Source organism: Andrographis paniculata, unplaced genomic scaffold (genome assembly GCF_009805555.1).
Source record: "Andrographis paniculata isolate CXL003 unplaced genomic scaffold, ASM980555v1 Contig49END, whole genome shotgun sequence".
Classification (NCBI taxonomy): domain Eukaryota; kingdom Viridiplantae; phylum Streptophyta; class Magnoliopsida; order Lamiales; family Acanthaceae; genus Andrographis; species Andrographis paniculata.
Window position 1 is genome coordinate 484,158 of NW_026137583.1, and position 21,196 is coordinate 505,353.

General features: G+C 34.1%; 1 protein-coding gene across 1 annotated transcript; it reads left to right on the forward strand.

The window, feature by feature from the left end:
* Positions 1-17,354: 17,354 nt before the first annotated feature.
* LOC127252818 (uncharacterized mitochondrial protein AtMg00860-like) lies at positions 17,355-18,288 on the forward strand. Its single transcript, XM_051277147.1, has 3 exons — positions 17,355-17,485; positions 17,760-18,063; positions 18,115-18,288. The coding sequence occupies exons 1-3, from the start codon at positions 17,355-17,357 to the stop codon at positions 18,286-18,288; spliced, it is 609 nt and encodes a 202-aa protein (XP_051133104.1).
* Positions 18,289-21,196: the final 2,908 nt, after the last annotated feature.

The following is a 21,196-nucleotide window of genomic DNA, read 5'->3' on the forward strand; positions in this document are numbered from 1 at the left end:
TAATTATTCGTGTCGGATTGCCATGTCATATCAACGTTCCCGCTTTAATTATGACTTTAAGTAAGAGTATTTTGAAGATATATGAATAAATTAATGAAGTGAGAAAATCATTTATATATTGAGTGTGAAAGTAGTTATAGAATTTTTCTAAATAAGTGTATTATTGAAATGTATAAATTACGGAGTGTATAAGAATTATTTATTATAAATGAAAAGTGCTTTTTTTTTTTTTAACAAATAAAAAGAAAAAACATGTATAGATTAATGGACAGAATGAATACATGGTATATATATTTATAATACACACTCATACGTACAAAAAACTCTGTTAGATATTTTCTCTAAATAATTTGAATTTTGCACCCCTAAACTTCATAATAAAAACTGTAATTGTAAAAAAAAATCTAAATAAAAAATCTTAAAAAGACATTAAATCCTTTAAAACTTTCGCATATTACAACAATACTATATATATATATAAACTCCCAACAATAATTACAAGAAAAAGTAACTTGTAAAATGTTATTGATGCAACAAAACAAGATATATAGCTAAATACTATAAATTTAAAGGAGAATCCAAGGATTCCAATTTGATAAAGAAAGTACTCATAAAATTTATAATCTCTTTCTAATGTCTTCCGAAGATGAATTTGACCCATAAATCTATTCTTCCGACTCACCACATGAAGACGAGAAAGAGAATATATTTAATATAAAAAGCGACTCCCTTGATTCTTCTGGCTCTAACTTATCTATTAATACAATTACACGACAACAACAAAACTTGATAGATTTCATTAAATAAACAGACAATCCAAATATCCAAAAAATATGTTTTGAAAAATTACTCCAACATATCGAAAGACCAACAAAATAAAATAATACTAGTTCACAAAAATTATAATTCAACCAAAATTCTAGCAAATACTATAAACATATTCAAAAGCCCTGCAATCTCTTCAAAAAGAGATGAAAGAGCTTAAAATTGAAATTTAAAAACTAAAAGAAAAACCACCACAAGATTCAAAAACAATACAAAAAATTATTGTGACAATTGACATCACTGAAATCAAATAGATAATGAAAAAAATACAAAATCAAATTCAATATATTCAAAACATACCACAAGATTTCTCTTTGTTTTAAATAAAACCACTTCTAAAAAATATATTTTTAAAATAAAGCTTGAATATTTTAAAGGGTTCTTCATGGATACTATAGCACTCTTTGATACTTGAGTTGATTTAAATTGTTGGTCATATTAAATTCCTTCACAAAATTCATGCAAAAATAAAAAAACAGCACATAACTCCATATTAAATGGCTCTTCTAGGATTGAAGCTTCCATTAGAAACCAAGGAATTCTCCTAGGGACCTCAATTACCGTAGTAACAAATATACATCATATGGTCATCTTAGGAACCATTTTTCTAAATCTGATTACACCCTATATAGTCAGCCCAAAATCAATTTTTATCAAAATAAACAATAAAAAATTATACTTTAGACTTATAGAAAAATCCCAAACACTAAAAGTTAACTTATGAGAAGCAAATTCAATTTATAAAACTTCAATAGATATATATTTTTTTCATCAAAACTCTTTATCCTAAACAAAGTAAAGAAGGATCTTCACTTTAAAAGAATTGAACTCAATTTTAAAAATTCAAAAATTAAACCAAAATTCTCACATTTATTTGATCTAATAAAACAAAAAATATGCTTTAATCTTCCCAATACCCTTTGTAGCGAAATAAACATGTCAATTCTCTTCTTTATAAATCAACCTTTAATGGAAAAAATATCCTACCAAAAGTTAGACTTATCCGAATGAACAAAAAATTAGAAGAACTATATAGAAAATAAATACAAGATTTAAAAAAAAAAAAAAAAAAAAAAAAAAAAACTAATATCAAAATCTAGATTGCCATAGAGCTGCAGTGTTTTTTATGTCAACAAAGCCTATAAAATTGAAAAAGAAACCCCCCAGAGTTAGCAATAAGTCATACACTATTAAATAAAGCTTTAAAATAGATTAGATATCTAATTTCTAATAAAATAGATTTACTACAAAAACTATACAGTGCATATATATTTGAAAAATTTAATATGAAATCTACCTTTTGACAAATACAAATTTTCTATAAAGATAAATATAAAATTGTATTCACTATTCCATTGATAGTATGAATGGACTGTAATGATATATTTAATGACTCCTATAAATTTTGTATTGTGTATATTGATAACGTCCTATTTTTTTCAAAAAATATAGAAAAAATTTTCGAACACGTTTGTATCTTTTTTATTAACTACAAAGAAAAATATCTAGTAATTTTTAAATAAAAAATAAGTCCGTTTTAATAAAAGTAAGATTCCTAGGACACTATATGACACAGGGTCTTATCACATTAATTGAAAGGTCACTTCAATTTTCCAACAAATTTTTTGATGAAATCCTACAAAACTCAACTTCAACGATTTTAAGAAATCTATATTATGGTTTAGATTTCTACTATAGTATAAATATAAAAATCAAACCACTTTCTGACAGATCAAAAAAGAATCATGAACCCTGGAGATATACATGAACCCTGTAGATATACATAAACCCTAATACAAGAAATTAAGAAAAATATTGTTTAAATATTATGTCTTTATCTTGGCTAATTCAAATTTACCAAAAATAGTAGAAACAAATTCTTTTGAAATTGGCTACGGATGAATCTTAAAATAATCACAAGACAACAAAGAATTTATTATTCAATTACTTTTATAGTTTGGCATTATGAGAAAATATACATAAAATTTAATCATATAAAGTAATAATCTAGTCGTAAGGTACATCATCATCCGAATTCAATGAGTAAAAAATTCATTATCATAAGAACTAGATGTATCAGGAAAGACCTCTTCCTCCGTATCACAGTCGTTAGATATTTGCAAGGGTGTACAAACTCTCCTATTGATACAAAATTTATTTCTTCACAACTTCTTACAGATTCAATTTTGCATGCCTCAACAATTGGATTTTAGTACGTCTTAGTTTCTGGTTGGGTGAGCACTTCTCCATATACTAATTCAATCCAACCTCAAGATTTCATCTGACAAGCAATCAACCAGCCATCTTTGTCATTTCTCAAAAATGGAAATAAAATATAGTTGACTTGTGTAGCTTGCATCCAAAGTATAAAAGGTTCGTAACTGCATAGGTTTTTCCAATTGTTTACCTCAACCAAGTTGTATTTTTCGTGCTTCTTTTTCCGACACCGCTAGTTGGATCATATCGATTACAACAAAATAAGATACATCTTTTTATGGTTAGCACATGAAACTCAACCTCTATAATTTCTTGAACATTTTCGTAGTACTCTAACCCTCTAGTATTTATACAAACCATCACGGTTATAAGTTGACCTCCTTGATCTCTGTATCTCCATGTGGAAATGGTAGTTGTTGATAAAAAAAATTGGATACTTGGTAACCTCTACCAACGGGCCATGCACAATATCCCAAAATATTCTGTTCAGAGCGTGCTAGTTCATCATCTAATAAAAAGATATAGATAATTATATCATTTTACTATAGTAGTAAAGTAGTTGTATGTCAACAACAAATACATACGTATTCATAGAACCATGTTGTAAAGTTCTTTTGAAGCTGCAAAGCCATTTTAGTCTCTAAAAATATATGGATTCAATTGCCTCAGTTAATTTTCGAAGATCGTACAATAAAAACTTCAAGTTTCACTAACACCTAATAATATATAAACAACAGTTATAATCAAGAAACCCAAAAAGTTTACGATATAAATAGATTTATTTAAGGGACATTCAGGAAAAAAAGGATGTCTGAATTGTATTTCGTTCTCTAGGAGTTAGAAACCGTTTCTTGGGTTTGCATTGCAATCGGGGTACATGGTTGAACACAAGCAACGTATAATTATATCCATAAACAGATACACTACCGTCATCCTATTTGGGAACATTCCTCACAAATTTATAGTCATATTTTTCAAAATAATGTGAGCAAAAGAATATAGTCTCCATTATGAGAAATGTGTTTACAATAGACCCTTTAACGTGGGCCTTATTTTTAGCCATCCTTTTGAGATGATTCAAAAACCTATGAAAATAAAGAAATATTTTTCATGTAGATTAAGCAAAGAGGCTTAAGTATACACTAAAGGTGACATGAAAGGGCATTTCAAATTGTTTCTCTGTATCTCTCGAAATGATATAACCAACGGATATGAACATGCCCGATAATTCTCATCTCATGTGGTAGATGGATGGGAAGATGTTCCATACTATTGAAGAAGCCTGAAACAACAATGGCTCCAATTTTCAAAGGATAACGGTATTTCTGACTCTAACATCTCTATATCGCTAACAATAACAACTTTCGATGTAAGCAGGCGGAAGAAGTTGCTTAACTCAGTTAGCAGCTCCCAAATATTTTTAGGCAAGAGCTCTCGAAACTCAATTGGAATAGCCTTTGTATGGAAACATGGAAATTGTGACTCTTCATCCCAAACAACCGATGTTTTATCATGTCCATTCATCGATCGACGTTGAAAATGTATCCATCATACATCTTCAAATTTTCAATCCACGTAAGAAATTATTTCCTACAAGGTTTATCCAATGTATAAGCATCTTGAGAGTAGCATTGTCGGGCAATGAGGTATTGAAGTTTTCTTCTATCACAAAGTTATGTCATGTCCATCCGTGCCTTCACATTATCCTTTGTCTTATCCTTCACATCCATTACTGTGTTGAATACATTCTAAAATACATTTTTCTCAATGTGCATAACTTTTCTGCTATCATCATGAGTTGTTCCGCTTCTATTTTCATATGCGGCGGAGGATTGAAGTCGCTAACAACCCTTTATAATTTTCTTTTGGTAGAAATGGTGCAGGTGATTCTAGGGAAAAGAACTTACAGTAAGTATGAAACCATGATTGTTTGCAACCATTCAAAATAATGATAGCCATTGTTTGTTCCTGACATATCGGGCAAGCGGTCTTGCGAGAGGTTCCCCACACATACATAATAAAATAAGTAGGTAAATCACCTAGCAAAATTAGTGTTATTAGTAAGCAAATATTTAATGAAATTACATAGAGAAATGAGTGTATTTTCATGTATAGTCCACAATAGCGCAACTTTCATGATAAAGTTTTGCCAATGAGATGTATTAAATGTTTCAACTCCAATGCACCAGAGCATGTTCAGCTCCTCGATAAGTGGCTGCAAATATACAACGATCTTTCATTTTTGAGTTGCACCATTTGGTACTACGATAGAAAGAAATAGATATTCATCTTTTAGGCACATATTTGGAGAAAGGTTGTACGGTGTCACAATTACGAGCCAATAGGAATATTGTCTTCCTTATTGTTGAATGGTTGGAATCCATCAGTGCAAAGACCAAACGTACGTTCCTTGCCTCCATTACAAAACAGGGATATAGTGCATCAAGATGTTTCCAAGCATTTGGATCACTCAGGTGGCACAACATGTCTCCGTTTGCATGCGATAACCGCATACCACCATATATACGAAGCCGTCCTTGTAAATACAAATAGATGCTTCAGGCTTGGTGTGATCGGCAAGCAAAATATGTACCGTATCCGCCGGTATCGCATATTTTTTACTTTGTAACGTGGTTTCTCACAAAATTTACAACAATCTAAGCAAACATCCTCTTTCCAGAATAATATACATCCCAGTTGACAACAACCGATCTTTTGCGCCGGTAATCCCAAACTCTTAATTAGTTTTTTTTTTTTTTATATAAGAAATCTTCATGAAGCAATTGTCCTCTGGCATTATATCATGTAGTAGCTGGCACTATACATATACTATCGCTCGGCCAGGTTGAAATCCACTTTGATAGTTAGCATCCTCGCTACAACAAATAATAAAGTTGTCTTTATGCAACCCTCCCATAAGTCATCCGCACTAAAAACTCCATATAATTTATTATCTTCTGGATTCAATTCTCAGCTTTTGCTACACGTGCCTCAAAATCCGGATCTTTGGTGTCCGTCACCATTTGGGTGTAATCACCCATTGCAAGTTCAACAAAAATATCCAACATTTGTCTGTTTGATTGATTAGAGCTACCACTTCCATCATACTCCTCACCATGACATGTCCATCTTTCATAAAAACGCACGAATCCCCTTGAGTAGTACATGTGGTATTTCACATTGTCGAAAGGAAGAAACTTTATATTTTTGCAATGCTTATATGTACATCTTATGTTATCATCAATCCTATACACCTCTGGACTGGTCATACAATACTTCAGAAAATATTCTACCCCAACAATGAAATCCCAATTCATAATATTATTTTACATTATATTGTACATCCAAGACCACGTAATAGTACTGATGACACACTTATATTCTGCAAAAAGTAAATTTTTAGAAAGGATTTCAAAAACATTGATAAGCAAAATGGCCTTATAAAGAAAAATAAATAGGCCAACCTAATTGAATGTGTCATACAATGTCAAATTATGATATTTCTCATAAGCATGAAATTCATACTTACATCAAATATTATTTAGTAAAATAAGAGGTATTCTTAGCATATTCAGAAGCTAATTTCAATACATACAATACAACCATTGTAAGAATAATTTGAAACAAATTTTGACCATTAAAAAAATTGAAAAAAAAAAAAACAACACTATTAGAGAATATCAGACATTCAAAGAAAATACTTGCTAGAACTGCGGTTGCCAGATATTCTTCGTGGTGCCTACAACAAACTCAATAAACTAGTTGCAATTGTGCCTTCCTATATCAAATATTCATCAGTGAGTGTGGAGACAAGTAATGCCCAAGCTAATTTCAACTATAAGTTATGAGGAAAGTTTATGCATTGATAAAACAAACAAAATACATGTAGTGAAGCATACATTAATGGGGGAAAACATTAATTTTTGTGTATGAATATAAAAGACGACACCATACATTACATGACAATTAATAGGAAAAACACGAATATTACTCAAAAATATCTATATACATATTCATATTTACTTATCTGTAGCTAAAATCAAAGATACAAATCTAGTTGTTGTGTCCACAGTTCTTTTTAATTTCCTGCAGTTAATGGTCATAGGATGTCGATGAGCATAACACCTATATAATAATTTACATGAAATACATTGCAATTCATCAAAAAAATAAAAATAAATCAATCATGAATCACACTAAATCAGTTTTGCATTAAGAAAATTTTAGAACACAGTCATTTACATGATATGGATATTTATGCGTTCCACACAATGTCATATATATACAATAACATTAAGTTATTCAGTTACTATTCAACAATCTCCCAGATAATTGAAAATACGCAATTTAGAGGTATCTTATAGAGAAAGAAAATTATTTATAATAACATGGAATCATTATAGAACAATATATAGTAAGGCACGCATCAATTCAATGGATCAATAAAGAGGGGAATGAACATAATCCTCCACAGTACTTTGAAAAAAAAAAAAAAAAATTCAATAAAATTGTAGAAGCCAAAATTTTGAAAGCTCTCTATTCCAAAACTCATAATAGTCACAAAAAATAATAGAATAAAATTAAATAGCTCTCATAGGAAGACGCCGGTGAAATGGACGGCGGTTGACGGAGCGCCGGGGGACGAGGAACTTTGGGGCTCGGCGGCGATTAGGGCTAGACGGCGACTGTATGTCGGGCGCTGCCGCAGAGGACCGGACGTTGGCGGGCACTTCTGGCGCGGTGAGCACGAACCGGTGGTCGGACACGGTGATGGTGTGGCTGTGGGAATTCAATTTGGGATATTTGGTAAGGTTAAGATTTTTTAAGATCTTTCTAAAATAAGTAATTATAAATTTTGCAAGAGATCAATATAATCCTTCAAAAATTCATTTGACAAACACTCGTATATTAAGATGTTAATTGCAAGAGAATGTAAATCTTCGGCAAATTTTCTCTCTAATAGTGAGGAATTCTAAATACATTTAAAATTTAAAATCGTTAATTGCGAGGGAAATTTATTCCATCACAAAAATACTCATTCCGTCGGTATTAGCAATGAAAAAGTCATTTTAAAAAATCCATCTTAAATCAATTGTTTTCTTATAGTGGAATTTACACATTTTTTTAAGTCAGGGTGCTTGAAACAAAAATTTTAGTCGTTTTTTTGTTAGATTTTCAAATTATTTGTATTTTGTTCAAAGTGATTCTTTAGTTTTCATTTGAAATACAAAAATATTGATCCTCATCTTCACCAACAACAACAACAACAATAATAATAATAATAATAATAAGGATAAATTATTTTTTAGTCTCATAATTGGACCACTTTATTATTATTATTATTTTTTATTGGAACCACTTTATTATTTTAGTCTCATGACTTGAGGCTGTCTTAAAATAGTCCCGTACGCGATTTTTTTTTTTCAATTTAGTCCTCAATGCCTATGTGGCATATGCGTAGCGGGCTGGTGGACACATTCGGCCAGATCAACACCACGTGGTTGATATGTGTTTGCCACGATATCTTTTTTAATTTTATTTTTTAATAATAAATAAATAAATAATAAATTTAATATATAAAAAATAAATTTAAAAAAATTAAATATAAAAATTAAAATTTAAAAAATAAAATTATCTATTTGTCCGTCAGGTCAGCGCTACGTGGCCGCTACGTAGATAATATATATTTTTATATTAAAAATAAAATATAAAAATATAATTTTAAAATATACTAATATATAAATTATTAAAAGATTACGTGGTGCTGATTTGATGGACATATAGATAATTTTTATTTTTTTAATAATTTTTAATTTTAATTTTAATTTTTCGTTTTTATATTTGTAAATTTTTTATATTTAAAAAAAATAAAAATAATCCATATGGTGGACACGGGTCAGTAACGTGGCGCTGACCTGGCCGACACGTGTCTGTTAGCATGCCACGTAGATGTCACATATATATTGAGGACTAAATTGTAAAAAATTTTCACTTACGAAATTATTTTAAGACAACCTCCAATTACAAGACTAAAATGATAAAGGGGTGCAATTATGGAAAAAAAAAATCAATTTACCCTAATAATAAATATGGATATAATTAAGTGATCCAACAACGTAACTAATAAAGGTCATGATTGATGAGGCATCCAACACCTATAATCTATCTTCGGGCAGCCAAACCCAAGAAAATTTTTAAAACCAACTTCGAAGTCAAAATTTGAAATTTGATAATATTTTATATCTAAGTTATTTGTTCTTATTCAAATTAAATAAAATAAAGGTGATGGAAGATACACAATAAGATAAGAAAATTTGTAAAAAGAAATATTATGTATAGATAGTCCATTATAAAATATATTTTACGTAGTATATTTTTTCTCAATCATAACATATCGTACATTTAAAAAAAATAAATCATAATTTTAGTAGTTTGATCGTTTGAAATGGTATATGAAGATACACACTAAGCGAATCGTGGCATATGAACCATGTTATTTCTTACTATATATCTATTTATTTGTACTTATAATTACTTTGTTATTGTTCTACATTATTTTCAAAAATAAATTCTTCTAATAAACAATGGATGTGTTCTTTTGGAGGTTTGTATTTGAAATTTAAATTTCAAATTAGAATAAGTGATTTATATGATTATATAAATAGGTGATGATGTGATATTTTAAATTTAAAATTGAGTTTCATTTTAATATAAAAAGCAAAAAATTGAAAAATTTATGTATATATGTAACATAAAATCTCAAAGAATCCCCAACTTAGCTATAATACAAATTTTGTAATTCAATATACTAATTATAATGCTTATTCATCTCAAGATAATTGACTCTTTTTATTAGTAATGTTTAATTAATTAATAATAATGAGTTATAATAATATTTTATAATATTTTATTTGATTAATTATATTGATAGTTTTAAAATTATTCATCTCAAGAAATTGACTCTTTTTATTAGTAATAATTAATTGATGGGTAAACTGTTTTTTAGTCCCATAATTGAACCCCTTATCATTTTAGTCCCGTAAGTGGACCCTGTCGTAAACTAGTCCCATAAGTGAAAAATTTTCGTTGTTTTAGTCCTCTGGCGCCGGAGACGCCCGCGTGGCTCGCCGGATGTGACGTGTCCGCCAAGGTGTCCCGCCATATCAGCAACACCTGGCGGACACATAGATTTTTTTTTATAATTTTTTTAATTAGACCAAATAAAAAAAATACAAATAAGATTAAAAATAAATAAAAATAAATAAGAAAAAAGTAAAAAAAAAAATAAAAAAATCCACGTGTCCGCCAGGTCAGTGACACCTGGCGGACACGTCACCTCCGGCGAGCCACACGGGCGTCTCCGGCACTGGATGACTAAAACATCGAAATTTTTTCACTTATGGAACTAGTTTGCGACAGGCTCCACTTAGAGGACGAAAATGATAAAGGGGTCCAGTTACGGGACTAAAACAACAGTTTACCCTTAATTAATTAATAATAATAATGAGTTATGATAATATTTTATAATATTTTATTTGATTAATTATATTGATAGTTTTAAAATTATTTAATATATATATGATTAAAAAAATTAGAATATATATTTAAATATTTTAAAAATTATATCGAAATTAAAAAATATGTAATATGAAAATTATTTAGTAGACAATAAAATTTTCTATAATATAATTAAATAAAATAATACGTTTATTTATTTAGAATTAACATAAATTAATTTTATAAAAGGTGTGGAGTTTTAAATATAGATAAAATATTTAATTTTTTAGGAGAGACACAGAAATAAAAAGGTTTTGAGTGTGTCATAGGTATAATATTATATGTTATATAGTTAATTAAATTAATTTTATATTTATTAAGAATATTTTAATTTAGTAAATTTTACCCAAAATATAAATATGTCAATTGTTGTGGGACTAACAAAAAATTATCAATTAAGATGGGACGGAATATGACACTCCGATATGTAAGCCACGCAAAGTCAAGTCTATCGAGATCGCAGAATGGTCTCACAGGTCAACGAAGTTCTTCCAACGTGCTTATGTCCTCAGACATGCGCACCTAGGAGACTTCGTAGGGGTTATCAATCCTCAAGTGTATGCATGTTAACTGTAGAATTCTTTTAGTAGGCTCCCAAAAAGGAATATATACATTGTTGACATAAATATTCTATTCAATTCATTTAATTTCTAACCAATATCGGATGGCCTAGCACCGGCTCAGCCACACATGGGAGTTGGCCTGGCATTGGCCCAACTCCCATTCAAGAATATAGTTAAATAACTATGTTGTGTATTAAAAATTAATTTATTTTAAGTAAGCTAAGTTTATTTCGAAATTTTTTAAGAGTTTCTACAATGTATTTAAAAAAATTTAAAAATATTAAATTGAATACCTATTTTTTATTACGTAAAAATAAAAAATAAATAAATTATGTTCTAAATATTAAATCAATATTTATTTATATTACATAAAATAATTATTTGAATTGAAAATTTTAGGGGGTGTTTATTGGGCTTGGATGGAAAATATTTGATTTATGAGTGTGTTCACACCAATTATTTCCTACTAATAATGATTTCCGGTTAATATTATTAAAAAAATAAAATATATACACATAATTATAATTGTTGATGTATTTTTTCAACAATAAAAAGTAAAATTCGAAAATAGGAAATTATCTTCGAATTTGATAAATTTAGCGCCTGAGATTAGGAAACTCTAAACATGGTACGGTACAGAAAATAAATTGGAAAATAAAATACTGGAAATTTAAATGATGATCCCCGAATCACTGACGTTGCTGTCGTTTGAAGATGATTGAAGATGATCTACTAGTTGCAGATCCCAATTCTTAAATATTCTTCAGAAACGGTACTTGGAACCGTCGCCCGAACGGTTACAATATTTCTCTCAACCGTTCGCTACCTCCTCTTCTGCTGACACATGTTCTCAACCAACCAAGCTATTATTCTCGCTTGCTTTTCTGCAGCATCCGACCTCCACAACAACCCACATTTCGCTCGTCTGACTATGGATCAACCGACTTGCCTATTCGACCACCAACCAACCGACCTGTTGGTCCGACCGCAGACCTCCCAACTTATTGGTCCAACCTGTGGACCAATCGACTTGCCTGTCCGACCACCAACCAACCGACTTGTTGGTCCGACCGCAGACCTCCCGACTTGTTGGTCCAGCCGCAATCCTCCCGACTTGCGGACCATCCGACTTGCAGACCGCCCGACTTGCAAACCATCCGCCCTGTAGATCGTCCGACTTGCGGACTTTCCGACCTGCAGACTTTCCAACCTGCGGACCTTCCGACCAGTGGACCATCCGACCTGTGGACCTTCCGACCTACGGACTTTCCGACCTGTGGACCTTCGGACCTGCGGAATTTCTGGCCTGCGAACCTTCCGACCTACGGACCATCCGACCTACGGATTTTCCGACCTGTGGACTTTCCGACTTGCGGACCTTCCGACCTTCGGACCTGCGGACTTTCCAACCTGCGGTCCTTCCGACCCGCCTATTTCCTTAGAAATATGTCTAATTCACCCGATCATCTCGAAATACTCCTTGATCAATCTGACAGCCCCACTTATAGGCCCATCTCCTATTCTGGCTTGGGCTTTTTTTAACCTAATTCTAAATTTCATACATAACAATAACAATATACTCTTTTCATCCGATAAAATTATGTAGTTTTAGTTGGACATGAAGACTAAGAATGATGATATTTAATGTAAGTAGGGTTAATCAAAAGTAAAATAGATGTATTATAAAAATTTTATTAAACAATCGAAAAAAAAATTGAATAAAAAAATGTAGGGGCTAATTAGCTATTAGTATTTATTAAAGTAAGTATAGTAAAATTGTAGGTATATACAATTGTTTACTATAAATAAATTGTGTATAAGTTTTGACCAACAAATGAATAGTGTCATAATTTTATGAAACGGATATATACTCTATCAACTCATAAATAAATAATAATTTAATATTAAATATTATTTTTTATATCTAAAATAATAAAAGATATCCATCGGAAAACACGAAACAAACACTCAAATGTCTTTACATAAATATTTTATGAGAAAAAATATATATATTTCTTTCGAAAAATAAAAAGTCTAATTAATCATATTTGAGAGATAATTTTTAAAGAAACACCCTCATACTATTTAAAATCCAACTCAAAACTCCAACTCCCAAACAAACACACTTATTTACTCTTAAAAATAATTTAATTTTTAAAAATTAATATTAATAAATTATGTTTGATATAAAAAATAATTAAAAATAAAGATAAATAGATAAATAAATTTATTTAATAAAATAATTATAGATAAAAAAATTTTAAAATAAAACATAAATTGACATATATGAACTATATAATATAATTAATAAACAAATTAAAGATAATAATTAATAATAATTATTATAATAATAAAAATAAATATAAATACAATTAAAATTAAAATATAAAATATAAAATATATGTAAATTTATAGATAAAAAAAATTAATAAAAAAAATATTATTATTATATTAAAGAGGAAAATATATAAACACTTACATAGTGTATGATATATTTTGCTAAAATATTTTTCAAGTGTTTATTCATTTGGCGAAGGGAATGAGGGTGTATTCTTTTAAAAAAATATATAAATATAGTTTTTTTAAAAAAAATATTAATATATTATATATATTCATTCTATTTATATTTTATATATCATTTTTATATCTCACATAAGAAAATATTAATTCAAATTGTCTAACAAAATAAATACACACTGAGTTTTGCCGAAAAGCGAAATTCATACGTATTTTCGTATTCAATTTTGCAATTTTGAGATTGCGAAAAATAATTTCGGTTCTAGCTTTGGAATAACACAATGAGAGGCGCCCCATCCTGTTATTTTAAATCCTTACTTTACGGATGTTATTGTGTAGTTTTCTAAATATAGAGTAGTTCTAATAATCCACTTAATTTTGGAACTTCAATAATATCTATTTACGAATAAGTTAACATTGGTAGTAAAATTAGGAGTTGAATATTTGATAATGACTTTTATTGGACTACGAATCACCATTTTATTCTATTTTATTTTATGTTTCTATCGTGGGAATTCGCAGCCGTTATTTTTTTGGTGCGCTCTAAGTAAACCTTTGGTCGAACTTAATAGCCTGCAAACTAGGCCTAACAAGACAAGTCACACTAGACGAACCATGTGTAGCATGCAAGACCTGGAGGCGTCAGAGTTTGAATCCATGACCTCACGGTCACGAGTTCTCCCCACACCACCCGGTCATCCCTTACGAAACAATGAATCACCATTTTATGTATTAGGATTAGGTCCAATGTTATGGTTTTGAGACTGACATTGCACAGCCAATCATATCTAAGGGTACATTTCTCATTCTCTACGTGAAGTGTTCTTTGTGTGTGAGCTGGTCTCTGTATGCAAACTTCTTTATCTGTGCGATTTGTTTATTGCGTTTGACTTGTTCCCTGGATACAAGTTGCTCACTTCTAGGTTCTACTTCAGTTGCCATTCTCTCCGGCTTTTTCAATCGATGTTGAAAGCCACTTGGCAACCTTCGGAATGTGTCAAGGGCTTTGATCTAGCTATAGACATTTTTATTTTTCCTACATCGTGTGACTATTACTCTCATCTCCGAACTTATCTCTACTGTTGCTGACGTCTCTTCTATGATTGAGACAGTGGCTTCGACTTCTTGGGAGTTCGATTTACTGCCCAACTGCCATCCTTCAACACCTTATGGGGCCGACAAGTCAAATAAGACATGATAACAACTTGATTGACAGATATTATTCTTCACACCTCACCGTTCTTTTTTAAGCTAACTTCAGCGATGGCATTGAAAGTTGCGAGCCTATCCCAGACAAGAGGATGTCTCGGAGGCCGATATATTTGCTTAAGCCATTAGAATAGAGGCCTTCGAGGCACAAAAGGCTTTTGAATTTTTATTTCAACTAGAAATTTAGGGGATGTAGCCTTTTTTGGCTAGATTCCCACGATGTTAACCAAAGTGAAGAAGGAATTATCAAACTAAACCTTTTGTCACGATCGGGCTTCGAGGTGGCCGCGGTACAATGGTTTTTTCATACTTATGATTTTCTCTTGTGCAAAGGAATTTACTCAAACTTTACGGAAGGTTCTAGACTCGAAATATTTCTCGGCATATTCTAGACCCATTTTGAAAGGTGAATATGTCACGGCATATTCAAAAACCATTTTGGAAGGTGTTTCTAGATTGTTGTACATGTAGCTGTGATAGTTGTAAATTATATAATAGTTTTGTGAAGTCCTTGGCCTATAAAAGGACCTCCACCTCTCTCATTTTATTCATTCAAGCATTAGAAATCAAAATGTTCATAGTTTCTCTCCACACTTCCTCTCTTTAGTTGTTTCTCTTTTTAAAAAGCTTTTGGTGTTTGTGGTGCTTGGCCGACTCGGGAAGCCTACCTTAGGAGCCAACAGAGTGAGTTGCTCAGGAGCATACAATTAGTTCGATGGGTTGAAGTTAACCCGTGACACGTGGTATCAAAGCGATAGCTTTGGCAAGTAGTGGGAATGGCAGGAGGGAACGACGGAAATGTGTCAGATGGAAATGTTGGCCACAATGGATGCAAGGAGAGGCGAGAGACAAGAAGAAAGTCTCATTTGCTAGCATGGACGAGCGGGTAATCAAGCTCGAGGTTGCTGTTGGGGAGTCCTTAGAGTAGTTGGACACCCTTGAGACGAACATGGGCGAGGTCAAGAATACAGCCATGTCGGAGCTCAAAGAGCTGAGAAACTTTATGTTGTGGGCGATTAATGAGTTAAAAGGCACCATAACTGAGGCCTTCAATGAGTTGAAGGTGGAGCTGAAGGCTATGTCGGCCGTGAAGATAGCAGATTTGCGGGAAGAGATGGTCTTGCGGTTGGAACATCTCAAAGAGGATCAGGCCCTATTCAAGGCCATCTTGGATGGTGGCACCAAGGTATGGGAGGCACTGCGCATCGAGACTCCGAAACCTCCGAAGTACTCATGTAGGCATAATGCTAAAGAACTTGATAATTTCTTATGGTCCATCGATAACTATATGAATGCAGTACGCATAAAGAACGATGAGAACAAGATCAAGACGGTGGTCTTGTACATGTCAGATGATGTGAGATTATGGTGAAAAAGATGCCAGAATGACATTGTTCGTGGGATGGCTTGAATAGAAACATGGGAGGCATTCAAGTCTAACTTGAAGCAATAATTTTACTTGAAGAATGCCAATGAATTGGCCGTGAAGAAGTTGTGTTGCCTAAAACACTCAGGGAGCATAAATTGTACATCAACAAGTTCACGTCTCTTATGCTTGATCTTTCTAATATGATCGAGAAAGATTGATTGTTCTACTTCTTGGGTGGATTACAGTTATGGGCAGTTATCGAGTTGAAGTGCCAAAAAATAATAAATACACAACAAGCCATAGCTGCGGCCAAGGATCTTTTGGAGTTCCGATGGGACTATGCGCCTAAGAAGGTGGTCAAGGAGAAAAGTTGGGGAGTCAAACCCTATAAAAAGAGAATAAGTCATTCTTCAAGGGCAAGGAGAGACAACCGAGGCTGGTACCAAAGAGCGGGGTTGTTTCCTTTGTGAAGGGCCACACTTTGCTCGGGAGTGCCCGAAGAAGAAAGCTCTCAATGTCACCACTATAGTCAAAGAAAAGGAAAAGCCCGAGGAGATATGATTGGGGGCAATGAAATCCTCAATGTCACGAGGGTGACATAGAGGATGTTGTGGTGCCAACGGAAAAATAGTCCGAAAGTGACCTTATGTACATCGAGGCCTAAGTAAACAGGGAAACTACAAAGCCTTTGGTGGACACGGGGGCATCACACAAGTTCCTAGCCAAGGACAAAGCGGTTAAGATGGGGTAAAAGTAACAAATGAGCTAGGATGGATGAAACCGGTGGATGCGGCATCGAAGCCGATCATCAGTGTGGCCAAGCAGATTCCAATTCTACTTGGGGAGTGGCACGAAAAGTTGGACTTCACGGTTCTCCCAATGAATGACTACAAGGTAGTATTGGGAATGAAGTTCATAAAGCAGATGACGGTGACATGCCACAAGGCCCGAAATGAGCTTTACCGAAGGTGAGGTAACTATTAATGTTCCTTTACACAATGATAAAGTTAAATCTCATGTTTTTCGGCTATGCAAGTGTCAAAGTAGATTAAGCGGGAGCACAAGACATATGTTGTGCCCTCAAGGAGGATGACCCGATGGAGAACCAAGATGCTCAAGAGGCGATCAAGAGCATTTTGGCTGAGTTCAAAGATGTGATGCCACCCGAATTGCCGAAAAAGCTACCACCGAGGAGGGAGATCGATCATGAATCAAGTTGGAGAAATGGGTGAGGTGAATTGCTGGCGGACTTGTTCGATCATTGCGTAAAGCCAAGTGGTTCTCGAAGTTTGACTTGCATTGAGGGTATTGGCAAGTCTGAATTTTAGAAGAAGACGAGCTGAAGACCACATGCGTGATGAGGTATAGCTCATTTGAGTTTTTGGTTATGCCCTTTGCCTAACGAATGCACCCACTATATCTTGCACCTTGATGAAGAAAATACTTCATCAGTTCTTGGATAAGTTTGTTTTAATGTATTTGGATGACGTTTTCATATATAGCGAGTCATTGAACGAGTATACTGAACGCTTGCGATTAGTGTTTCAAGCCTTAAGGGAGAACGAACTATACGTGAAATTGGAGAAGTGTTCGGTTGTTCATACGAAGGTAATATTTCTTGGGCACAAGGTGAAGCATGGAAAAATCTTAATGGATGCCAAGAAGGTGCGGTTTAATGTCGAATGGGAGCCCCTAAAGAATGTCTCAGAGCTTCGGTCATTCCTTGGATTGGTGAACTACTACCAACGGTTCATTGTGGGGTACTCGGCGAGGGCAACACTGTTAACCAATTTTCTGAAGAAGAATGTTACTTAGGAATGGACCGATGAAAGCTAAGCTTCCTTCGAGAACTTGAAGGCGGCGGTGGTTGTGGAAGACCCGGTGCTTAGCCTTCCGAACTACTCGAAGCCATTCGAGCTCCACACGGATGCTTTGGACTATGCCATTGGAGGAGTATTGATGCATGATGGGCATTTCGTGGTTCTACTTGCTCGAGACTCACTTCGTGATCAAGATGGACAATATGACTAATTTATTTCCAAAATCAAAAGAAGATCACTCCGAAGCAAGCTCGATGGTAGGAATTTTTGACAGAGTTCGAGTTCACCTTGGTGTACAAGCTGGGCAAAGCCAATGTTATGGTGGATGCACTTAGTCGGAAGACCTCATTCGCACGATCACCCAAGTGCAAGGAGACCTTGCCGACCGGATCAAGGAAGGATTGGTCGAGGACCCCTTAGCCATGAACTTGGTGGAGATGGCTAAGAATGGTACGACATGAAAATTTTGGGAAGAGAATGACCTAGTATTCACGGTCGGGGACCGATTATATGTGCCGCGGTGGGATAACCTTCGGCGAGATGTTCTTAAAGAGTGCCACGACTCCAAATAGGTAGGACACCCAGGTATTCAACGTACTAAGGCATTGGTCGAGCAATTTCTTTATTGGCCTAACATGCAGGACGACATCAATGCCTTTGAGCGGACATGCTTGGTTTATCAACAAGACAAGGTTGAGCAAGCCAAACCAGCGGGACTATTGGAGCCACTGCTTATTGAGTGGCAGTGGGATAGTGTGACGATGGACTTTATCTCGGCTTTGCCCAAGTTGGATAGATGTCGATCGATCATGGTGGTGGTCGATATATTCACCAAGTATGGGACATTCATACCAGCTACCAAGGATTGCAAAGCCAAGGAAGCTGCCCGACTATTTTTTAAGCACGTGGTCAAATATTGGGGAGTTCTGAGAAGCATCATTAGTGACTGTGACCCCCGTTTCACAGGAAAATTTTGGTGGGAGCTTTTCAAGCTATTACGGTCGAGCCTCCACTTCTCGATGAGCTTCCACTCACAAACTAACGGACAAACCGAGCAGGTGAACCACTTATTAGAGATCTACCTCCGACACTTTGTAAGTGCCAACCAAATTGATTGGGCTCGTTTACTTGATATTGCAAAATTCCCGTATAACTTGCAGCGTAGCAAGTCCACTCAACAGAGTCCTTTTGAGTTGGTGACAAGGCAACAACCGACGACGCCACAAGAGTTGGCACAAGGATATGAGGGTGCAAGTCCGGTAGTGTACAAACTTGCTAAGGGATGGAACAAAGAACATGACATAGCAAGAGCGTATTGGACCAAGGCAGCCGAGGAGTGAAGAAATGAGCGGATGACAAGCGTAGTTTACGGAAGTTCCAAGTTAGAGACCAATTGTTGGTCCGGATGTTAGGGAGAAATGTAAAGGCGATCCGTCAAGTGCATAAAGGCTTGACGCGGCGGTATAAGAGATTGTTCGAGGTGGTGAAGAAACTTGGCACTCAATCTTATCAACTCAACCTACCTGATGACTTCAAGATCCACCCAGTTTTTTACGTAAATTTGTTAAAGCCATATCACAAAGATGAGAAGGACCGTCTTGGAACGAGTCACACCGTGGTCCATCCATTACACGGTATCATACGAGAAGGAAGTTGCGGAGATCATGGTGGATCGCAAGATAGGCAAACGGGGGATGCCCTGTTGTACCGAGTACTTAATCCGGTGGAAAGGTGCGTCGATAGCGAGGCATGGGAAAATGAATAAGACCTATGGCAATTCAAGTCCCACATTGAGGCATAACGAGTAAGGACTTGATGGGGACGTTAAGGCTTAGGTGAGGGAGAATTACCATATTTAGGCTTCGAGGTGGCCGCGATATGGTGGTTTTTCGATAGTTAGGATTTTTTTCCTTGTGCAAAGAAATTCACTCAAACTTGGTGGAAAATTCTAGACTGAATATTTTTTGGCATATTATGGACCCATTTTGGAAAGAGAATATTCCCTAACATATTTAGAAACTATTTTGGAAGGTACTTATAGATCTTTGTACATGTAACTATGATAGTTGTACATTCTAGAATAGTCTTGTGGAGTCCTTGGCCTATAAAAGCACCTTTACCCCTCTCATTGTATTCATGCAAGCATTAGAAATTAAAATGTTCATAGTTTCTCTCAACACTTCCTCTCTCTAATTGTTTTTCTCTATAAAAAGATCTTGGCGTTTGTGGTGCTTGGCCAAGTTGGGAAGCCTGCCTTAGTAGCCGACGGAGTGAGTTGCTAAGATTTGATGGATTGAAATTAACCGTGACATTTCCCATGGTTTGAGACACTCAAGGCTGAACTAGTATAGTTGTGCCTTCGATAAATTTCGCGAGGTTTATACCCTTTGAACCCTCTTCGATGTTAGGGTCCTCTTTCAGTGCTCAGAAAGATAAGGTCCAGTGTAGGCGTATGTCCTCTTACTTGGCTCTCACAGCTTTGATGATTAGTTGATGGAGGTTATGATATTCTCGAAGTACGAGCTTCTCCTTAAGATAGGGTAGATATTATCGACAATCATGTTGGCGACTTGATCATTGGGGATGAGCACGTTACATTTTCCTTCTACGCGCTTGGAGTACTCAAAGAATTGCTCGACCAATTCATTATTTTTCTACCATAGGTTGGTGAGGTCCGATATTGTAACCTTCGATAAAGAACTGCGGAATCATTTATGGATAGCACTTTCTAGCTCCGCCCATGAACGTATCAAATTAGCTTATGGGGCGGCGTACCAGTTGAATGTCAAGCCCTGTAAATGAGAGGAAAAACAAGTATAGTTCTAATCATTCGTTATATCCGAACTCACTACTACATTGGATAGTAAATTGGCTAGTAGGCTCTATCGTAGAACATGAATCCTCCCCGAAGAATAAGGAGAATTCCAGTATATGAATGTTCTTCAATGATATAATCTAGATAAGACAGCTAATAGTGAGGCCACGTGGGCATGCACAATGGATCTCTATAAATTTGACGCATTGTAGCATCCCGACATGCAAACTACGCAAATCAGATATTTCGGGATCATAGACTTGCTCCATAAGTCAACACAAGTCCTATTAGCACGTTTTGTCCT

Excerpts from the sequence above, each read along its gene's own strand:
- LOC127252818 (XM_051277147.1), top strand. The coding sequence starts at position 17,355 with ATGGAGAACCAAGATGCTCAAGAGGCGATCAAGAGCATTTTGGCTGAG. Across the intron at positions 17,486-17,759 it reads GAATCAAGTTGGAGAAATGG|CGAGTCATTGAACGAGTATA; the intron begins GTGAGGTGAATT and ends TTTCATATATAG. Across the intron at positions 18,064-18,114 it reads CCAATTTTCTGAAGAAGAAT|GCGGCGGTGGTTGTGGAAGA; the intron begins GTTACTTAGGAA and ends GAGAACTTGAAG.